Source organism: Sorex araneus, chromosome X (genome assembly GCF_027595985.1).
Source record: "Sorex araneus isolate mSorAra2 chromosome X, mSorAra2.pri, whole genome shotgun sequence".
NCBI classification, from domain to species: Eukaryota; Metazoa; Chordata; class Mammalia; order Eulipotyphla; family Soricidae; genus Sorex; species Sorex araneus.
This window is the reverse complement of record NC_073313.1, coordinates 367064533-367086169: the sequence shown is the minus strand read 5'-3', so window position 1 is coordinate 367086169 and position 21637 is coordinate 367064533. Positions and strand designations below refer to the sequence as shown.

The 21637-nt window shown below is 38.4% G+C and overlaps 1 protein-coding gene across 3 annotated transcripts in view; it reads left to right on the top strand.

The window, feature by feature from the left end:
• The window catches only part of MEMO1 (mediator of cell motility 1), a 119713-nt gene that overhangs the window by 84822 nt on the left and 13254 nt on the right, over window positions 1–21637 (top strand). For all 3 annotated transcript variants that reach the window (XM_055123494.1, XM_055123492.1, XM_055123493.1), the window contains 3 exons: window positions 3648–3790; window positions 11876–11952; window positions 20967–21071. In XM_055123494.1, the coding sequence (XP_054979469.1) occupies window positions 3648–3790; window positions 11876–11952; window positions 20967–21071 (325 nt within the window). The remainder of the gene's footprint in view (window positions 1–3647; window positions 3791–11875; window positions 11953–20966; window positions 21072–21637) is intronic.

Below are 21637 nucleotides of genomic sequence, written 5' to 3'. Positions count from 1 at the left end.
AGGTCCAGAAAACCTAGAATATTGACCTTTTGGCCCCCAGCAAAGCAACTTTATTGGTCTCTGTTTTAGAAATGTTACAACTTAAACTCTTAGGGTTATGTCAGCAGTTGTGTTTGAGTTGATTTTTGTATAAAATGAGGTGTGTTTTTAGGCATGTAGTTATTCTAATATCATCTGTTTAAAAGATTATCCAGTAAGTCATTTTAACTTTCTTTTCTCTGCTTTCAAGATTCTCCTTTCTTTCTTTTTCATTATATTCATTACAGAATATCTTGGTAGGGTCTTTTTGTGACTATTCTACTTGGGGTTGTTGCGTTTCTTGGAATTCCACACTAATACTTTTCATGAAATACGGAAAGCTCCTGGCTGTTACTTTCTGCTCTCATTTGCTGTTCCTTTTTGAGTCTCCCACTACATGCGTTCTGGTGTGTGTGCCATCATCTGCAACAGTGTTCTGTTGGTTTTTAGTTCTTCAGTTCTTCAGATTGGGGAAGAATGTTATTTGATCTTTTATTCTCTTGATTTTTAAAAAATGTGATAGCAAATCTGCTTTTTCAGGCCCCCCAGTGACTTTTTTGGTTTCAATTGTAGCTCTCAATTCTAAAATATTTTCCATTTGGTGGGTTTTTTTTTTTCCTTTTCCTTTTTCAATTTGGTTCTTTTCAGTAGTTTTTATTGTTTTGTTGGTGTTATTTGTTTAGTAATTGTGTTTTCTTTGAACATACTTGCAGTAACAGTTTTGAAGTCTTTGTTACACCCAGTATCCAGTCCTATGTGAATACAGTTTTTTTCCTTTAAACTGTTGTTCTGAGAATAGACCAGTTCCCTGTTTTTTCTTTTTTTCTGGCTTACATTTTTTTCTTGAAAGTGGGTTTCTTTTTCCTTTTTCTTTTTTTTTTTTTTTTCTTTTTGGGTCATACCCAGTGTTGCACAGGTGTTATTCCTGGCTTTGCACTCAGGAATTACCCCTGGCAGTGCTTGGGGGGCCATATGGGATGCTGGAAATCAAACCCGGGTTGGCCATGTGCAAGGCAAATGCCCTCCCCATGCTATCACTTCAGCCTCAAAAGTGGCTTTCTAATAGTGTCTTTTAATTTTTTTTCTCTAATAGTGTCTTATCCAACTCTCTTCTGACCGTAATAGTTCTTAAATGTGTAGTGGTGAATTATTACTTTTCTCAAATGAACTTCCACGGTCTGTGTCTGCAGACTCTTGTCTCTCATAGATTGCCCCTGAGCACCTCCTCAGCTTTTCAAAACATTCTCACTGGGCTTGTCTACCTGGATTTTTAAATTCCCCGCCCCCCACATCTGTCCCCATGCGTGTGGCTGAATGCTCCGTCCATGCTCAGCTGAGCACGTGTGTGAGAGCACCTGTGAGGCTGGGGCTGTCTGCTGGGGGAGTGTGTGACGTTTCAGGCTGTGCTTCCTGTCAGGTGCTTGGCCAGCCCTGAGCCAGCCCAGGACGGTGAGTGAGCGGCTCGGCCTTGGCTTTCCCGGGCTCTTCTCTCCCTCCTAGGTGGCTGGGATGTCAGAGGCGCCCCGGGGGCCGCGAGGGTGTCCCTTGCAGGTGTGCGCTGCCTCACTGGCCAGGGCTGTGTGGAAGGCATCCTTCTCTCCTGACAACCTGAGTTGGTCCAGTTCCTCCATGGCGCTTTCTTTCTGCAGTCTCCTTGTACAACTCCTATGTAGCCTTCACCCCGTTGCTGGCCTCTGGCCGGTGTCTGCTCTGTCCCTCCCACACTCCGACAGCTGTGTCCACTTTCCCATTTGCTGTTGGGTGTGAATGTTTCCCAGGAAAAGGACATCACTGCAAAGCCGAAGCCACATGCTCTTTCTCCAGCTCACTCATGCTGAGGCTGGAGAACAAGAAGTAACTTTTAAAAAAGACAAATGACCAAGCTGGCTAGATGAACCCACTCAGAGTTTAGCTTTTCTAAATAGTCCGAGACGTTTACCTCTCTCGGGCTAGACGAGAACGCTTCCGTCAGGGCTCTTTACATGAATAGTTTGGTGACTCCTGTGTTTTGCTTTGACTGGTCTGAAACCTTTGCCAACAAGGTACTTTTGCTGTGTAGACTTTCTTGATGGCAATTGTAAGAAACAGGTACTGGAATCATGATCGTTTGGTAGGTAAGGAGATGCAGTTCTAAGTCAGTAGCGTGTCCACGCTCTCAACGTTTGATGTGATACAATGTTGACTTCTTGGTTTTCAGACTCTGTGTAATTGCTCCCCCACCATTTCATAATTAGTTGCGGATTCTGTGATGCTCTTGGTACGTTTCCTCATGTCGATAGGACCTGAGGTTAGAATAGTTCATAACAGGTTTCTTGCATTTGCACTGAAATTCAACTCTTTTTTTCATATAGTCACTCGAATTGAAGAGCCCCCCACCCCCCAGTTCATTCATGCAGTTTGAGCACAGTGATAAGATTTGGAGAAAGACACCCCTTGGCAGCTTTCTCTGCCAGCTTCCTCTTTTTTTCTTATCCATAGATGCAGATTCTGCCCACGAAGCCCCTGCATTGCAGAGGGACTGGAGATCTGTATGATCTGTTTATTTCGCAGTTGGCAAAAGGGTAAGGGGGGCCTCTAGGGGGGAGGCGCTTGGGTGCCCTGCATTGAGCATTGTGAAGCTGGGCTAACGTTTATTTGGGGATGACTTAAACCTAGTACTTTAAAAAGTCCTGTTGTGAATTTTGTTTGTCCTGCATTGGTTAAGTGTCAGGTTATCCTATGAAAAAAGCATTTATTATTGTTGTGGTTTAAAAAAAAAAAGATATGGATTAGAAGCAGCCAGACTTTTCACACTTGTAAAATTACAAATCTGGGGTTGTTTAGAATATTAGTAGTGTTCAGTATATGTATATAAAATTTTACTACCATGAAAATTTTAAAAGATTTTGAAGCATCTTCCTCTATAGCCCATCATAGTTACTTTTTATTAATCTGCTCTGTTCCTTTTCCATAAATCTGTTGTCCTGTAGAGTGAAAAGGGGACTTGTGGATATGCCATAAACGTTCTGGGTGGGGTGTGGTGACTTATTCTTGTTAGTAGTAGAAATGAATATCCACTTTCTTGAGTTCAGAGGATACCAGACACAGTGAAGTTTGAATTGTACCTTCATTGTCCTGAATTGGTTTTTTAAGTATAAGTGTAGTTGGTGAATCTTAAGGGACCCAAGATGAAGTTCTTAGGTTTTATTTGGCAGATTTTTAGAATAAGTGTCAGAACTGGTGAAGATGAAGAGGATTAGAATGTGTGAGGAAGAGTTTAATGCTCTTTCGAAGTTGCAGAAAGATTGGGCAGATGATTGTAGCTGTGATGGGTAGTTGAGTCTTGATTTGGTGATGGTCCAATGAACTTTTTGTTTTGATCAATTATAATTGGTAGTAAAATAGTTTTATTTATGTAAAGAAGCCTCGTATATTTTGTCATTTTAAAAGATAATTTTAGCATTCTGTACCTGTTACATTTTTTTAACGGTCCTCTTTAATTCATAAAATTTATGAAGTTAATATTGTGTATTATACTTAACACTATTATTAAATTCCACTTTTTGAAGTGCCAACCTGCAACACATTGGAAAACTATTTTTGTTCTGAAACTTCTTAAATGACTTTTTTTTTTTTCTGTTTTCTTTAAGCCATAAGGATGAGTTTACCATTATTCCTGTACTGGTTGGAGCTCTGAGTGAGTCAAAAGAACAGGAATTCGGAAAACTCTTCAGTAAATATCTAGCGGATCCTAGTAATCTCTTTGTGGTTTCTTCTGATTTCTGCCATTGGGGTAAGTTCTAGATTTTAACATATAGTAGATATTATTGTATTCTATGGTTAAAGGTATCTTTTCATTCCAGGCTCTGTTTTTTTTAGTACTTTATCATTTTCCTTGGAAAGTTTTACTTTAAGCAACAGTATTTAAAAGTAAATTAAAAAAATTTTTTTTTTGTACACTTTAAAAGAATCAGAGTTCAGTAGTGGATTTTATGGATACATTTCCAAAGGCGACTGGTATAATTGGATTCACACTGTGAGGGCATTCTTCGTTATCTATATCAGTGGGGATAAAGTCTTTAATCCCATTTCCTGGTAGAGAGGAGTAGTAGATGCTCTGAAGCTAGTTTTTTGGTGGATAAAGCAAATATTCTTTTGAATGTAGTTAAGCGCTGCGGTGTTGAGGCCTTTCCCGCACTTCCTGTGTTGTAATTAGTCTTGTTTTCTTTCTTTTTCCCTGCAGTGCATAAGTTTTTACCATCAGTTGCTCTCAGCTGAGAGCTCCCCTCCAAAGCGTGTCATGTTGGCTGTTAGCACTGTGTTCCTTACTGATGATGGTTTAGCGTCATGATAACGGGTTGAGGATCTGAAGTGAACTTTGTTATCGCGTGGTTTAGGAGTAAGGGAGTTTCATGGTGAATCTATCAAAAAGGAGCTTGAGAGCCTTTTGGGTGTCTCTGATAGTAAACTTTTTTTTTTTTTAATCTTTTGGATACAGTTTGCTCTCATTTATCCATTTTGGATTCTATTCCTTTTATGATGTCTCTCTGACTCATTTATTTATTGGTGTAAGGACGCCAATATCATTCTTTACTTATTTCTTTGATCATAGTAAAATGTAGGGCACAGGAATATACATTTGAAGATAAAGCTCAAGAAAAAACAGAAAAAACATCCTCCCTGAGATTTCCGGGGCCCTGACCTTTACATATCTTCCCATTGATCGCCCCCGCTGATTTAACATTTATCTGGCCTGACTAGGCTGCCGTCTTCTTCTCTTGAGATTTCCGTTCATGAGAACCACCCTCCCTTGTGGTATAAATCAGTGCATCTGTTTCAGGTGCTGTTTTCACAGCTGGAGCGGACCTTTCTCCCTGGGGCTTTGGCAATACTGGAGACATTTTCGGTTATCACAAATGGGGTGCGGGTGGCAGGTGGGAATGCGTCCCCTTTGGGGAAGCTGCTCAGCAAACATTTTGTAATGCTCCCACGCCAAAGGATCCTTCCCAACTGAAACCCCAGTAGCACCAAGACGAGAGAGCCCTGGTTCAAGGTATGTGTGTAGCTTTGCCACCACGCCGAACATCAGATTGTATCGGCTGGCTGGTTTTGCTATTTAAAAGGTTTTGATGGTGGCGGTGTTGGGCCACACTTGGTTGTGTTCAAATAGTTAGGGCTTACTCCTGGTGGGACTTGCGGGACATCATGTGATGCTGGGATTGAACCGGGTTCTGTTGCATGCAGAGCAAGTGCCCTACCCACTCTACTATCTCTCCAGCCCCACACGCTACTTTTTATGCATATCAGCATATTACATAGATCTGGGGGCTAGGTAGATGCTGAAAGTTCTTTTTCTTAGAAATCCTGAAGTTTGAGAATGACTGTTCTTAAAAACGAAGGAGTCTTATTACTGAAAAGCAGGTGCTATTTTCTTTGGCATTGCAAATTTGCATTAGCAATAAAGGAAAGGCAATATTTCAGAGTTAAAAAAGTTTTGTAGTTGGGCCTGGAGAGATAGTACAGGGGGGCAGGGTGCATGCAGCCAACCTGGGTTCAGTTCCCAGGATCACATACGGCTTCCCCAAGCACTGCCAGGAGTGATTCCTGAGTGCAGAGCCAGGAGGAACCCCTGAACATCACTGAATGTGGCCCCCAAACAAAATTATTGAAGCATGTACCTTCTCTCTGTTGTTTTCAAGACACTCATGGAATAACATTTTATTACATTAGGATCTAAATAGTAGTGTCCCTAGTATTATTCTGAGTATCAGCTCTCCCTCCTGGCTGGCACCACCTGCAAATGCAACAAATTCACGAGAAATGCCAATAAGTGTCTTAATCTTGATCTTTTCTATGGAACCATCCTTTTTTTATTTTTTGCTTTATTTAGTGGATTATAGAACAAGTAAAACACAGCCTACTACTGTATTTAAGTATATGTTGGGGGAAGATGAATTTTGTTTTATATTCTGCCTAGTCTCAGTTTATTTAGATCTTTTGAACTCCCTGTTTCTTGAAAATTTTGGCAATTAAATTGTAGGATGGAATTTCCTGTGACTAATGATAATAATTTAAACAAAGAAGCAAACTCAGAATTTCCAAAGTTACAAAATTTTAGCGATGGAAATTATCCAGAGACTTCGTTTAGAATTCTATCTGGTGGTTTTGTAACAGGACTTTGCTGATAGTCATTTTAAAAATGATCATTTTCGTTAATAATACTCGTTGCTTATTTCATACTTAGGAGAGCACCTCTTTTTTTTTGGTTGAAAAATGTTATTTTGAGTTAGAGCCACACCTGGTAGTACTGTGTGTCACTGCTTGCTCTGTGCTTGGGCTGTCTGTCAGTGACCCAGGAACTGCATGGTGTCGGTGATCGTACCACTTACGAGGCAAGTCCCCAGTTCCCCAAACCTAATGGCTCAGCACTTTTACTTTTCTCACTGAGAAATTTGATGGAGGGTTCAGGGACAAGGAGAAGATAAATTGCATGTATGTTATTTCTAAATTGGAGGTTCTTGTAAAATTCATGTTCTATTTTATATGCTTATTGAAGTAATATGAATCATTGGCTAGTTATGGTTTAATTTTCTTAGAAATTAAGTTTCATTTTTCACAAATCCATATTCTTGTGTCATCGGACATCTTTCCTGCTTAACAATCTTGGGAGCTTTTGGGAAAGATTTTGTAATCGGAAGGATTTTGCCTCATTCATTTTTTGTTAGCCATTGCTCATTAGAAGAAGGACTTTAAAAAATGAAGCATCATCTATTTTAAAGATGTCCATATTTTGGATTGCATTTAATTTTTATTTAGACTTGAAGGAGAGAGTTGACAGTTAAAGAATAGTAAAAAGTCGAAAAACACTCTCAAGCATAATTTTTTGAATAAGACAAACCAGTGGAGAGTTGATAGTCTTCTCTCCCCTCATTTAAATCCTTCTCCTGTTTAAATTTCAGTTTCTGCATTTTATCTTATTATTAGTCTTATCCATTTGAAAATGTACTAGTTAGCTGGAAGGTGATGTTTCCTAGGTAACACAGTGGTTTCATCTCCTTGCACCTTGCCACAAGAGCTAAATAAGTAAGAGGGCATTTGCTACCCTAATATTTGATTTTTATCATGGTTAAGTTTATTTACGTCATTTAATATTTGGTAGTCTGGACCTATTTAGTTGTTCTAGTAAGTAGACATGTCACATTTTCCTGAGTGCTATATTTTTCTTCATACCAATAGCAACCATTAATGTTGTTTTCTTGATTGTCCTGGTTTATATTTCCAGGTTTATCAAGAGCTTTAATTCATAGAAATTACAGTTTCTAAGAATTTTCTAAATGAAGCTGAATTTTTAGAAATTGATTCTTTATAAGTAGATGAGTGATTCTATTAAATTTTCCTGTTTATGAGAATATAAGTACCAATCTGTTAGTAATTTTATTTGGTAAATGTTATTAAGTTGCAAGTTTACTACACTTTTTGAATTTAACTTGTAATCTTAACGTTTGTATAAGTTCACATTTTTTTTCATAAATATGTGCCAGTGATTAAAACTGGCATTCTCAATTTTTATAAAATTTATATCTCACTATTCAGATTTTTTTAGTAAGTATTTTTCATACATACTCTTTCACTTTCTGTTCCTGGTGTCTTGGATATGAAATACTTTTCAAATAGTTAAGTTGTTTAGAGTGTTAAGTTATATACCTAAAATATATCTTATCCAAGCCTTCATATTTATTTTCTCAAACATTTGTACATATTAACTTCGTGTAAATTAGTTTTTTTAATTGTTTACAAGTTTGAGAGAAAGCAAATACTTTCACATTATAATGGAGATTTCAAATAGACTTGTATTTTGTGTATAAAAATGTTTGCCTTATTTGATGTGACATAGATAACATTTCCTCTAGGAATATGCTTTTTCTTGGTAGTGATTTCAATTATGAATAGCCTTAGTTTAGGTTCTTAGTATCATGAATCTCACAGTTTATTGTGAGGCTGAATTCAAGTCTCTGAAAACATTGTAACATGACCATAAAATGTTAGAGTGACTAACAATACAGTTTTCACTGGACTTAGGCCTGAATATCTGTCTTACTGACTCATCTCCTGGGACTTCACAGATGAGCTTTCCAAACTCATTGTTTATTCCTTCAGTTTAGTGGACAGCTAAACGGTTGAGGTATTGAAATATGTTTTGTTGCAAGGTCCTTCAACAAGTAGCATTGGTTCTTGTACCATCCATTGTTACCGTTTGTCCTCATGAGTTGGTTGTTGTGTGTTAAACAGACATCCCTGGAGCTTATTCTCCACACGCTGTGAATCCACTCATTAATCACCAGTCACCTTTGGAGATGGGAAAATTACTTACCTGTATTTCTTTTTCTCAGAAAGCGTGCTCTGGAATGGATTCACAAATGAGCTACCCTCCTTCCCTCAAAGAGTAAGGTTTCTGCTTTACAGGATTTTTTCCTTGGGTTATTTTTCCTCTCATCTTTTGAATTTGAAAGAACTGAGGGAAGGCACCTGAAGAAACTACTGACATGCTCAGTAGGGGAGTTCCAAAGCTTGTACTGCCCCTAGGGGCGGTGTCAGTGGCTCTTAAAGCTAGAAAGCTCATACTTGGAGTTGAAACAGGGGCTCAAAGAATCCATTTTCCCAGTGTACCTTCTGAAAGGATAAGTTTCAGGTAAGTAATTTTCTCTTACTATGTGATATGCTCTATTCATACTTTTTAAAAGTACACAAGTCCAGTGCTCCAGGTCCATAGGAACGACATTGGTTCGCAGTTTAGATGTGTAAGCTTTCCAGAATGCTGCATTATATGACAAGCTAATGCCTGCTCAGCTCACGAGGTCCAGAAAATCATATTGTACTTTTAAGTCACAACCGATAACTCCAGGTGCGATTTTGCTCAGTGTATGTGCTAGTGCTGTCATGTTCTTATTGCAGTTATGATCAACTTACTATTATTTTTTTTTTAGTCATAAGAGATGAAGATGTTTGGAATTCAGATTCCAAGTGGTGCTTTAACTGAAGTTGTGTGTGTGCCCGCGCTGTTGCATACTTGTCTGTAGGCTAGGACGATGGCAGCTGGTTACTCCAAATTAGAGGTTTCCTAATGTGTATGGATTGCTCAGGTCATTAAAAATATGTCTATGATTTTTGAGAATTATCGAGGCAGCTTGAGTTGTTAATAAGTCAGATATTTTTTCAGCATCCTGTTATTACCTTCCCATACGTTGTTCTCGCTAGTATGGATTTTTAACTGGTTCCCTGGAACGTTCCTTTGAGCTCATTCCCTGTTCCTGTTCAGTTCTTCTGTAAACGTGAGGTGTGAGGGGCTGTTCCAGTGCCTTTTCTAGGGATTGTCACTATTTTTACACAAGAATGTACTGACATAGTATTTCAGTATATTTATTTTATGTACCTTCCTCTTACTTCAAAGAGAGTTTTAAAGTGAAAGTTATCTGGAAAATGATCCCTAAGAACAAGACCGCTTTTTGCAAGACAGTTTCGCTTTTTAGTTAGGACCTGGCAGGCCTCATGTCAGCCCGGAGAGGAGGAGAAGGAGAGCTGGGGAGCAGATGACTGTCCCTAAGTGTCTGCGGTCTTCTCTGTGCCCTGAGAGGGCCACGCCAGAGGCATCACTGGCAGCTAAAACCAGCAGCTCCTTTTAGAAGCAACGAAAAGAATTCATTTAGTGTAAACCCGAAGCTGCTCAGGTTTCAAAAATTACTATCTAGATTTTCTTCCCAGGGAGTGACTCTTACTACAGTGCTAATCAGATTTTTCTGGTGTCAGATCATTTAATTGTTGATTTCACAAAAGAGTTGGGGCAGCTTTGCCACTGACTCCCCCTCACCCCCCATTGAAAAATCACACAGATCCACAAACCAAAGAATATTTGAAGTAGAAATTTTGCACCCAGGAAGTTGAATCAGTAAGTTTTAGATTTGACTGGGAGTCTTCTGACAACCTAATAGGCCAACCTGGGCCAGTTGCATAGTTCTCCGTAGTAGGATGTGTACACGTTCCTTAAGAAAAAGCTACTCTGGGGCTGGAGCGATAGCACAGTGAATAGGGCGTTTGCCTTGCACGCAGCGGACCCAGGTTCGATTCCCAGCATCCCACATGGTCCCCTAAGCACCGTCTGAGTGCAGAGCCAGGAATAACCCAAAAAGAAGAAAAAAAAACAAACCCGAAAGCTTTGTAACTGCTCTCACGGTGATTCAATACATAAATTAAAAAAAAAAAAAGAATAAAAAGAAAAAGCTACTCTACTTAACTCTTAAGCTTTGAGTGACATATCTGATGAAGTACTTAACATAGGGCATTGATTGATTAAGAATTCTGTGTGTGTGATGATGGTAAGGAATCTTACAGTTGTGGCACCATGCAGTGATTGTTAATGTTTGTCAAAAACGTTTTATTTGAAATGTAGTTAATTGTCTTAGAATCCTATTGCTTGGTTCTAGGATATCTTGAGCTGTAAGATGCAATATTGATTTAATAATGGCTAGATGGCAGTGTAAGAACTGCCACGTCAAGTAATTATAGATATTAATGAATGTGATAATTCATTAAATTATTAAAGATATTAAAATCTCAAGCACATGTGATAAGTTAAAATGTGAATTATTAAGGAAACTGGTATCTTGGAGAAAGATGACTTTCAGGAATGGTCAGTATCAACATGCAAATGAAGTTTCAAGACAGTGATGCGTGACTTTTTCTTTCCCCAGGGAATTTTCAAGGGGTTTGATAAGTTTGACTTGCTTATTCTTTATAAAATGGTATTTTTAGTAAGATGAAGAAAACTTAAAATTCTTTCAAGTTTCAGCCAAAGAACCTAATCTACTTAGGTGTAAAGATAACAAATTAGACACATAAACTTTGCTCTTAAAACGAAATAGAAGACACATTAAGTGTGTACACAATTGGGATATGTTAGTCCTCTCAGAAGCACATTTTGGTGAACTTTTAAAATAAGGAAACATAAAAGTAAAAGTAATGAATTTTTGGAAATAAAGGCATTGCTGATAGTGCTAGATGTTTCTGTATTTCAGATACAGCATAATCAGTTGAAAATTTGCAATTAGCAACGAATCTGTCTAATACTTGATTTTCATTTGGCTATAGTGGGAGCAAGATTTAATCCCTGAGACTTTTGTTTTCTGTCTTCTTTTTAATCTTCCATTTTACCCCCTGTTCTTTGGATAATAGCTAAATATTGAGTCTTCTGTTGTACCCTTATGAGATTTTATGTCAGGGCAGGACTACTTAGTACTATTTATCTTTTTGTACTTCCTGTTGACACTGCATAAGGCAATATACTTAACTGCTTCCTATTAGAAACTTTTGGGAAAATGCAATAATTTTTAAAAAATCAAGATATTAAAATCTCAAGCACATATATCTCTGACCTACACATTTTTAAGAGATCGATTCTTTGCATTTGTACAGCAAAATCTATGCTTTTATTGATTTGTTACATTGAGATTCTTTCCTTAAAACATATTTTCTTGAATATATTCTTCGGGTTTATTTCCATTATAGATTGATATGATATGTTTAACAATGCTTCTAACTTTTAAGTTGTTTTGTTTCCTTAGTCTTTTGTATTGCTCGTGACTTTAAGGTTTTACAGTTGGAAATAGTTTTTAACATCATAAAACACTGGTGATATATCATTTCTTCATTACCTTCCCAAATATGCCTTTTATTTTTATGTACAAGGGCTCTTGGGAATGATTCTCTCAGAGGCGTAAGCGGTGCTTTGCCTTCCATGAGAACTGAAATTATTTGTAAGCGCTTGCTTTCTTTTTTAGCTTCTAATTTTTCCCTATTTTATTTTGTACATGATATTTGTTTCAAGGTCAAAGGTTCCGTTACAGTTACTATGATGAATCCCAGGGGGAGATATATAGATCCATTGAACATCTAGATAAAATGGTAAGTCCTTCAGGTGTGGGATTTTAATGCTGTAAGGTTTTTTCTTTCATTTCAGATTAGTGATTTGGAACTTTTAATCTGTTGACATAAACAATGGACTAATAATTCTTTCCCTGCCTTATAATGTACAAAATATAGTTGGTAAAGATGTGAATATTGAGTATAAGACTAACCTGTACTGCTAGCAGAAGTTTCCTTCATCTTAATTTGGATTCATTAGACTGAATAATTAGATACGGATTTCGAATACTTTTTTCGTGGGGAGCTTTATTTAGTTTTAGGGTAGACATTATACCTAGGCTATCCTTGTGAAGCAGAAACAGTGAAGCAAATCTTAGTTTATTATTTAATTCAATTTTTAGCCATCTGGGTGGAAGTTCATTTTGGCTATAAATACAGAGTTAAATAAAAGGGCTTGTGTTCTCACTTAGCCCGGGAGCTGGGCAAGCTGACCGCGCTGTCTTTCCTTGCAGTGGTGTGTAGGCATAGAACTTGCTATGGTTTTTGAAGATGCATAGAAGATTTTTGTCATAGCTTAGGAATAGAATATCTGGGTAGCAGGTAGAGATATTTTGGAGGTCGTGTGGACACAGGGTTCCCCTTCTGTAGTGCCTAAGAGCAGGGAAGAGAGGCAGGAAGGGGGGAGGGTCAGCACTGGGAGAGCCCCCAGATGCAGGGGAGAAGGGGTGATGGGGAGAGCCTGAGATGCAGGGGAGAAGGGCAGGATGGGGGGAACCCGAAATGCAGGGGGGAGGGGCAGGATGGGGGAAGCCTGAGATGCAGGGGAGAGGGGTAGGATAGGGGAGAACCTGAGATGCAGGGGAGAGGGGCAGGATGGGAGAGCTCAAAATGCAGGGGAGAGGGGCAGGATGAGAGAGCTCAAAATGCAGGGGAGAGGGGCAGGATGGGGGAGAGCCCAAGATGCAGGGGAGAAGGGCAGGATGGGAGAGCCTGAAATACAGGGGAAAGGGGTATGATAGGGGAGAGCCCGAGATGCAGGGGAGAGGGGCAGGATGGGGGGAGCCCGAGATGCAGGGGAGAGGGGCATGATAGGGGAGAACCCAAGATGCAGGGGAGAGGGGCAGGGTGGGAGAGCCCGAGATGCAGGGGAGAGGGGCAGGGTGGGAGAGCGCGATATGACTTGCTGTCTCACCTCAGGGCTTTGCTCAGCTCTCCCCTTCCCAGCGATGCCCACGATCCTGATTTCACATTCTGCATCTTGCCCTTTTAAAGCCCAGATCCACCTTCCCCTATTCTACTTTTCTTTTGGCAAAATAAATAATGTTACTTAAGGCATGCAGTTTTGTTAGTTTGGGTGTTTTCGTTTTGTTCAAAATGGTGTCGAAATACTTATTACAGAAGTTAGGGCATAAGTAAATGCTCAATAAATGATTCTCAAATAAATGGTTTTTCCTATAGTCTTTTTATATAATTAAATGAATACCCTAATATGAAAAAGAAATAACTGGAATTAATGTGGTCGGCTTTATTATTAATCTAATTGATAATATAAGTATTTGTTGGCAGACACATGCGGTAGACGCTTATGTATGGTGTCATTGATAGGAGCTACATGTGATGTTTGCTCCTTACTTGTGACTCAGTCTGTTGGGCTGCAGTGTTGGGTAACTCGATTTTCCAAGATGGTGAATTGTTCTTAAAGTTGCAAACTAAAGTAAGTGCATAAAGTCTTAAGTTTATGTCTTTTAAATTCATAAAGTCTTCATTAAGTCCTATAAGACTTTAAGTTCATAAAATCTTTTTCCTTCACTTTATCTGATAGCTCCTTTCTTGGGCAATCTGTATTAAAATCATGTATAACTTACCTGTATTTGCCCATGAAATGGAGTTAAAGTGTAGATTATTATTATTATTATTATTATTTAGAAATTTTTTGGGGGGCCGCACCCAGTGATGCTCAGAGGTCCCTTCTGGCTCTGAACTCAGGAGTCAGCCCTGGGGGCTCTTGGGAACTGTGCAGGATTCTGCAGACCCAAAGTTGGCCACCCGCAAGACAAGGGGCCTCCCTGCAGTGGTGTCGCTCCAGCCCCGAGTGTAGATCACTCCGGTTCCAGCGTCACGGAGACACGAAGACCAGTCTGGCGTGGGAGACTGCCCTGTGTTGCCCGGGCAGACAGCTTCTCGGGCCCTCAGCCGCTGAGTCCCTTAGTTATGCGGGTAACATCTCCTACAGCCGGCTCCGTTCCCAGGGTGTCCTGAACCCTTCGCCTCCCTCTCCCCTCTCCCTGTCTGCTCCTCCCACGGGGGGATTTGGCTTTTTGCTTTCTCCCTTTCTCGCTCTATAGTGGGTCAGCGGATGCATGGAGAGGGAAAGAGTGAGAGATGAAGTCAGAGACTCTCGGCCCCCTAAAGGATACTAAATAGTAAAATGGTAGTAGCTCAGCTGGCGGTAGTGTTCAGCTGTGGGTTAGAGAGAGGCCAGGGGGAGACTAGATTTGTGGGAAATGGTAATGTCGACAGTGGATGGGGTGGTGATGGCGCAGAGGGGATGCACTCAGTATAGCTAGAAGACAAATTGCTGGTTTCACTTGGAGGTTGAGCTTGTGGGAAAATATTAAAGCATGGTTTCTGTAGGGTCCCCTCCCCCTCTACACCCAGAGATGCTCAGGGGTCTCTCCTGCCTCCACACTCAGGAAATACTGCTGGCATTGCACAGGGGGCCATAGGAGATGCTGGGGAGCAAACCCAGGTTGACCATGAGCAAGCCAGATGCCCTACCTTCGGTACTGTCACTCCGGCCCAGAAAGGTGATTTCTGAGTATCCGACTATGGCTACGTATCAGAGGCCTCTGTACCCTTCACATAGGTCAGAAACACAGGCTAGAACCAGACTTGAGAGGAGTTAGAAAGATCAAGAATCCTACTAGGGAGATGATGTATTTTTTTTGCCTTAGAAATGTCCAGGGGAAGATGTCCGGCAAATAGGCATATTTTTGGTGCTTTCGCAGTCCTAGACACTGGTGGAGATGTTCAGAGTCGGACTTGCTCTCATAGAAATCTAAGTCCAGTTGGAGGGATGCAATTTGCTTTCTCTTAGGCTAATGGGAGGGAAGCATTTCTTCCCTCTAAGAGGTAAGTATATACATACATATATATGTACATATATATATGTAGACATACATATATATGTTTTAAATAGTCATGTATATATGCTGTACAGGGAACATTTAAAAGGGTTATGAAGTAAAAATATTTGAGATTGTCTTAGTCTCTTAGTCTGATCGGGGGCTTGTAAGGGAGGGACATGCCGTAGATGTATTGATGATGAGAAGCTCTTAGTGGGAAGACATCAGAGGCAGAAAACTCTGTCCGTGCAAGTGATGGGAAAGAGGTTGGTGTGTCAGAAGAAGAGAAAAACAGCCCGAGTTGATGGGCGTGATGGATAAGGGTAAGAGGTGGACAGGAATCGGGTAATGTAGGGCTTTGTAATCCAGGGGAAGAAACTTATGTTAGTACAGTTGGAAATGGTGGGGTTACACGTATTTTTAAGGTCCCACTGGCAAGTTGTGTAGAGGATAGATGATAGGAATAAGAACTGGGCGTTGGCAGTTATTTGTGGGAGAGAGGACACAGCAACTTGGGCTGAAGATTGGTATTAGTGAAAATAAAGAGAAGTTGACAGTCGATTGTTCTGGAATAGGCTGTTGCTAACGGATAAGCTGCTCAGAGGAGAGATTTGAGTTGGAGTCAGTCAGGTCCTTCTCGTCAAGGAGAGGGTCTGTGAAGGTGGGTGTCGGTGAGTCTCGGCTGCAGCCCACCTCAACCCTGTCTTCACACCCAAAATCCTCTTGTGCAACTTTTTCGAAAATAGACAAAATGGACTGTCCCTGCTTGTGCCTGGGGGTCAGCTGTATTTAGTGATTCCTGAACACGAGCCTTGTAGGCGAATCTGAACTGTTCTATGAAGGTCCCTTATCCGTTGAAGTCTGACAGAATTTCTTACTCTCCTTTCCTCCCCTTGTTTTCCTTTTTCTTCTTTGGTTCTGGTCTAGTTTTTGGTTTTGGACCACGCCCACTGGTGCTGGGGTGGTGATACTCCCAGACCCGTGTTCCAGGGCTGTGTGGTACCCGGCACGAATCTGGGACAGCCTGCATGCGACGCAGGAATTAGAACTCGATTATAAATTGATCAGTTGGTGCTTACAGCGCCAGGGAGATGTTTTCGCTCTACCTGTTCTCTGGTGCTCTGAGGTCATTGCACTTTGCACGGTCACACCGAAATGCTTTCGTATTCTTTGTTTTTCTGTGTTTTATTACAAGCATCCACACTTAACAATTCTTTCAGCCTTTTGCCTCTGTTGATAGTCAGCTTGTATCTAGAGGACTGTGTTGATGTATGTGATTGTTTAGATGGACATTGTTTTTTTACTTTGAGACAGCAGAAAAACGTGATTAGCAAGATTTGGGTCTGGGGTATTTGGATCACACGCGGTGTTCAGGGGTGATTCCTGACTGTGCTCAGAAGTGACCCCTGGTGTTCCTAGTTTCATGTGTGGTGTCAGGGATAGAGCCAATACCATGGTTCTTGTAGCTTCTGGTGTTGTTGTGTGCTTTTTCTGCTCTAGGTTCAGAAAGTATAAGTAGAACTAGTAAACTAGCAAGGAAGCTTTAGGCTGACTACTAACTGTGCATCTGACTTACCTTACTTTAGATGTCCAACTAAACCATACATAAAAACATCCTATGTTTTTATGTTTTTATGCTTGAAATACAATTTCTGAGTAAATATTGAATGTTTGCTTCATATTGTATTATGCTTGGATTTAATATTTAATGGTTGACTTGGGTATAATTACCTTATAGAGATGAAAACATCTCTATAATATGAGCATTTTAGATTGCTTAAAAGTACTGTATTTTTTATTAGCATGTTAATTCAAGTTCTCAGTTAATTCTGGAATAAATGGATTAAAATGGTAGGAAAGATTAGTTCTGTATGTATACTCACATATGAATATTTCTGCAATATATGTGTGTATATAGTACTTTAGGGCAGATTCTTAAAGAACCTTTTTTTTTTAATTTATGTCGAATGGTGAGTATCACCCTATATATTTCTTTTCTAAAGTGTCATTTTGTGCTACAGATTGTTTCACTGGAGAACCAGTATCTTTGTTTTCATATGCAGTCTTTTCAGATAAATATAGTTGGTTCTCTGTATGAGTATGAGTATGACAAAAGTGTTAGAAATTCTGAGTTAGAATTATTATGCAGTTTGAAAATTTGATACTGAAAAGGAATTATTTTTTATGTATAAAATTTTAAATTTAATATGTTCAAATAAGTGTCTTAATTAAGCTTTGAGTCTTTCTTGTTAGAAAACTACAGTTAAATGTAGTTATTAAATGCCAGAAAGTTTCTTTAGATTTCTACAAACAAAAGAAAAGTAGCTATTTTCATTACAAAATGTCTGTATCTCAAGTATTTGAATATCTTGATAATTATGTGAATAAGACATGTATAGAAGGAAAGCATATAGGAAAACAAAATGGATTGTTCAAATATTATAGCTGGGGGGAAATAACTTAGTTACAGAAATATAGATTGTTAAATCTTATAGTATTATCAGTTACTCACTGATTTTTGACAATCAGTTTACAATTTTAACAATTATAGTGACCAAGCTGAATATATTTTAAGACATTGATTTTTGTGAAATTTTTTGATCATATATTTGCAACATCATACACACATATGTATCTATGTATAAATACAGATCTGTTACATGGCCATGCTGTTTTTTCCTTTAACAGTTTTGCTATAGACAAACATAGGGAGATTAAATATGATTTAGCACAGAAATTCTGAAATGCCACTGGAGTCATCAATTATCAATTAATTTTCTTTCCAAATAACAGTCACTGCATGTAATTTGAACTTATGTCACTTTTCTTGCTTTTTTATACTCCTCTTTGAAAGTGAAATGTTCTTATTTTTCTACTCATTTCTTTCTTTTGATCTTAGGCCTTTAATAGATTTTATACGCTGTCTATAAAATAGGTATTTCCTAATACATTGCTTCTTAGCACTGCTATCTTTGGGTTGACCTTCTCTTCCTTTTTCTGTAGAATTTGTTCAGTATTAGATGTTGTCTTTGTTCTCTTAGAGGAACAAAAATAATTCCTGTCCCCACCTCTCCTCCCTTTTCTCCATCATAACTGGGTGTTCTTCATAAAATGAGGTCTCAGTCCTAGTGACTTAGCAACATGGTGATTATTTGCCAATTTCAGATATAAAATAGACAATTCAGGCTCTTACTATGGGAAATTAGCTGAGAAAGTTCTGCGACTCTTTTGTGTCACTTTAGGGCAGTTACTTATTGTGGACAGCCTCTGAGTAACCTTAAAACCTAAACTTCCATAGAAGCCAATTTCTTGGAAGGGGTGTTCTCCTCCTGGCCCAGTCTTGGGCCCCTGGCTCTGCAGGGCAGGGTGGGTTTGAAGACTCCCACCCATGACTCTAAGTTAGCACACACGTAGGGACCGTCACCCTTCAAGGCAGCGAGTGAGCTTGTAGAATCCGGATTTCTTGTTGAGGCTGCTAAATTCCTCGAGCGAAGAATAGACTTGGAGTTTAGACTTGGTGTTTCGAATGTCTTGTGGCCTCCGTGAGCTCAGGCCCAGACCAGGGTTCTGTCACATCCCCCCAGTGCTTGAAGGAATAGAAAGGTTGAGGAGTAGTACTTGGGAAGCACTTGCTTTTTCATATTGAATTTTAGCGCTCTCACTTAACTAGAGTTTTCCTCTACGAGGAGATTTGGGTAGGAGTCATCAAAAAAGTGCTTTACATTGAAACACAAATGCAGGTAGAAGCATCTTGGGCAGTGGTCTGTACGTTGGTGGATGTTTCATCTTGGAGTTTTCTAGTCTCGTTGTTGCTGTTTTTGCATACTTCATGAATTTTCATGTTACAGAGCAAAGCCTTGCTGTTTCTCACCGTCTCGCTATAAGAAGGTAGTTGAGCACCTAATAATCACAACTCTGAGATGGCCTTCTTGCCTTAATAGGTATAAGACGCACTTGAGGGAATTCAGAGTTTAATTCCTTAACTTCCATCATCTCAGTTTTTAATTTTCTTTGTTGTTTTTTAAGCATTCTATGTTCATTTTTTTAATAAGTTTTATATACATTTCTGTTAATTCTTAGCCAGTTCTTTGGATTCACTGTTCATAGAAATATTTATTAGTTTTCTTCTCTCTGACTTCTTCATGTCAGTATATAAACATGATAAGTTTGCACAAGATGTGCTTTGAGATTTTAATATTAACACGTACACTGAAACCTCAGGGTCACATAATTTATTCATGAGCGGGATTTTATTTAAGGTAAGCTGTCACAGACTTTTGGCAGGAACATTTAAGCTTCTCTTACAGATGTGCACTAGGTTAGCTAGGTAAGAGCATTTTAGAGTTGTTGGTGTCTCTTGTAACATTAAATAAAGCAGGTAGTTGGTCTGAATCCTAGACAGAACCTAGGATTAGAAATTGGGAGGCAAGATTTTGACTTGTTTTGAATGTTTCTTTATCCTAGGAGCATACCTTGATTACCCATAGTTAGAAAACAAGCAGTACCCCCGGCTCTTTTCACTGCTTCTTGGTTTAGAAATACAGTGTGTGATTTTCTTTGCACCAGAATTATTATGCTATATTTTGAAGTTTAATTTTGTTCATATTTCTAAGCTTGCATCAAATGTCAGTGGAGACGGTAGCTCCCTGATTGTCCGGGGAAAACCCAACTAGGTAATCAAAACTCGCTCTAACTCCAAGAGCCGATTGATTATACCAGCATCCGCCTTTCTCTTAGATACACTTACAAAATAATATGAGAATGTTTCTGAAGGACTTGAGTGTTCTAAAATTATTTATACAATTAAATTTTGGTGCTGCCAACTGCAGTGTTTGTATGTCACCTGCTAATTGTTATTGTGAGTGCTCCTCTGATTACTCTCGGGACTTATACACTGTGCTTGTTTGAAAACATACAGTAGTATAAAATTTTCCATAGATAACAGTCAGTTCCCTAGTTAAACTACCATTTATATTTCTCTCAGAGGATATTTACCCAATTTATTGAACACAAAAGTAATTAACCTGAATAAGAAAACAAGGTAAGGTTATTGGTGAATGAGTTAAAGTCGCAGATTAATTTCTTGATTTAGATGAATTTAAGTTGCTCTATATTAGCATGTTATCAACACATTTGATTGCATTTAGAGAGTATAGAATTTTGTTGAAAACAAATATCCAAGTCTTAGTGGTTGTTTTAATAATAGTCAAAAAAGTTTTAATTTCTGAATTAACCTTAAAAATAAGGTATTCTAGCTTAAAGAGACAAAGGCTTTTTAAAATTAAAATTTGTTCATTTTAAAAAAATCCTATGTTGTTAAACTTAGGTTAATTTTCTATGGATTTTAGTTAAGTTATGTTAACTATATTTTTAGTTTGTGAGAGTATCTTTTAAAAAATCATGGCATATGTAATTATTGATTATTCAAAATACCTTTCTCACTCTTGGGATTAAAGTATATATTTTGGAAATAGTTAAAGTGCTGTCATCTCTTGAAGGATTGAGGAAAGCCAATATATCTTGTTAATTTAATTTTAGACTTTGCAAGTAAAAAAAAAAATCTCAGTATAAATTTACCTTTCTAAATATAACTACATGAGAAAAATACAGAATCGTGAAACAAGCTATATGATAGCTGGCGATGGTGGCTTAGAAGTATCTGGAGGTCAGTGAAAACTATCCTGGGGGTTAACAGTTTTCCATAGTAAAAATGTCTTAGTGACAGTTGACAGTTGTGATGAATTTGATAATTTGCAGTATGTTTTCTTCCTAATTGAGAAATTAGCATGTTTAGTAAGTAGTGTTTTAGTACAATTAAGTAAGTTTTAAAATATAATGAGGAAAAATAGGTAATGAGAAAATGTAAATATATAACAAGGAAATAATAAATCGTGTTCTTTTTTTCTTCCATTTTTTCCCTTTTTCTAGGGTATGAGTATTATAGAACAATTAGACCCTGTATCTTTTAGCAATTACTTGAAGAAATACCATAATACTATATGTGGAAGACATCCCATTGGGGTGTTATTAAATGTGAGTATCCTTAGGAAATTTTAATTTTAAACATTTGATCTTGTTGATGATACTGTAGTATCATTGGCTTTAGGTACGTGTGTGGTCATTTCTAGGACCTTTATGATGAAAATTTCAACTTCTATTGCTTTGATTACTTGAGTAATTTTTCACTAGAAATAAATTACCAATAGGAAACATTTCAATAAAATAAATATGCTAATCAAGTAATTTACCACTACCTCTAGTTATTTTTTAGTAATATACAGACTGATGCTTCTTTAAATACAGAAAATCATTTAGGATAGACAGCTGTCCTTTTCCTGCTGATGCCGGCCAGTGCTGATGTGTTCTTTACTAGCATAACTAAAGTAATCTTTAACATGTATTGTCTTACTATTTTTGATTTTATGAATATTCTAGGCACTTAAAAATAAATAGAAGATTCTGCACTTGAAGTTTGATGACTTATATCTTAATATATAGCAAAAGAGAACATGTATGTTTCTTTATACATCAACAGTATTTCATTTTAAGGATGGAAAGAGATAGATGATGGATGTCTAGGTTATTTACCTTTTGGTGTT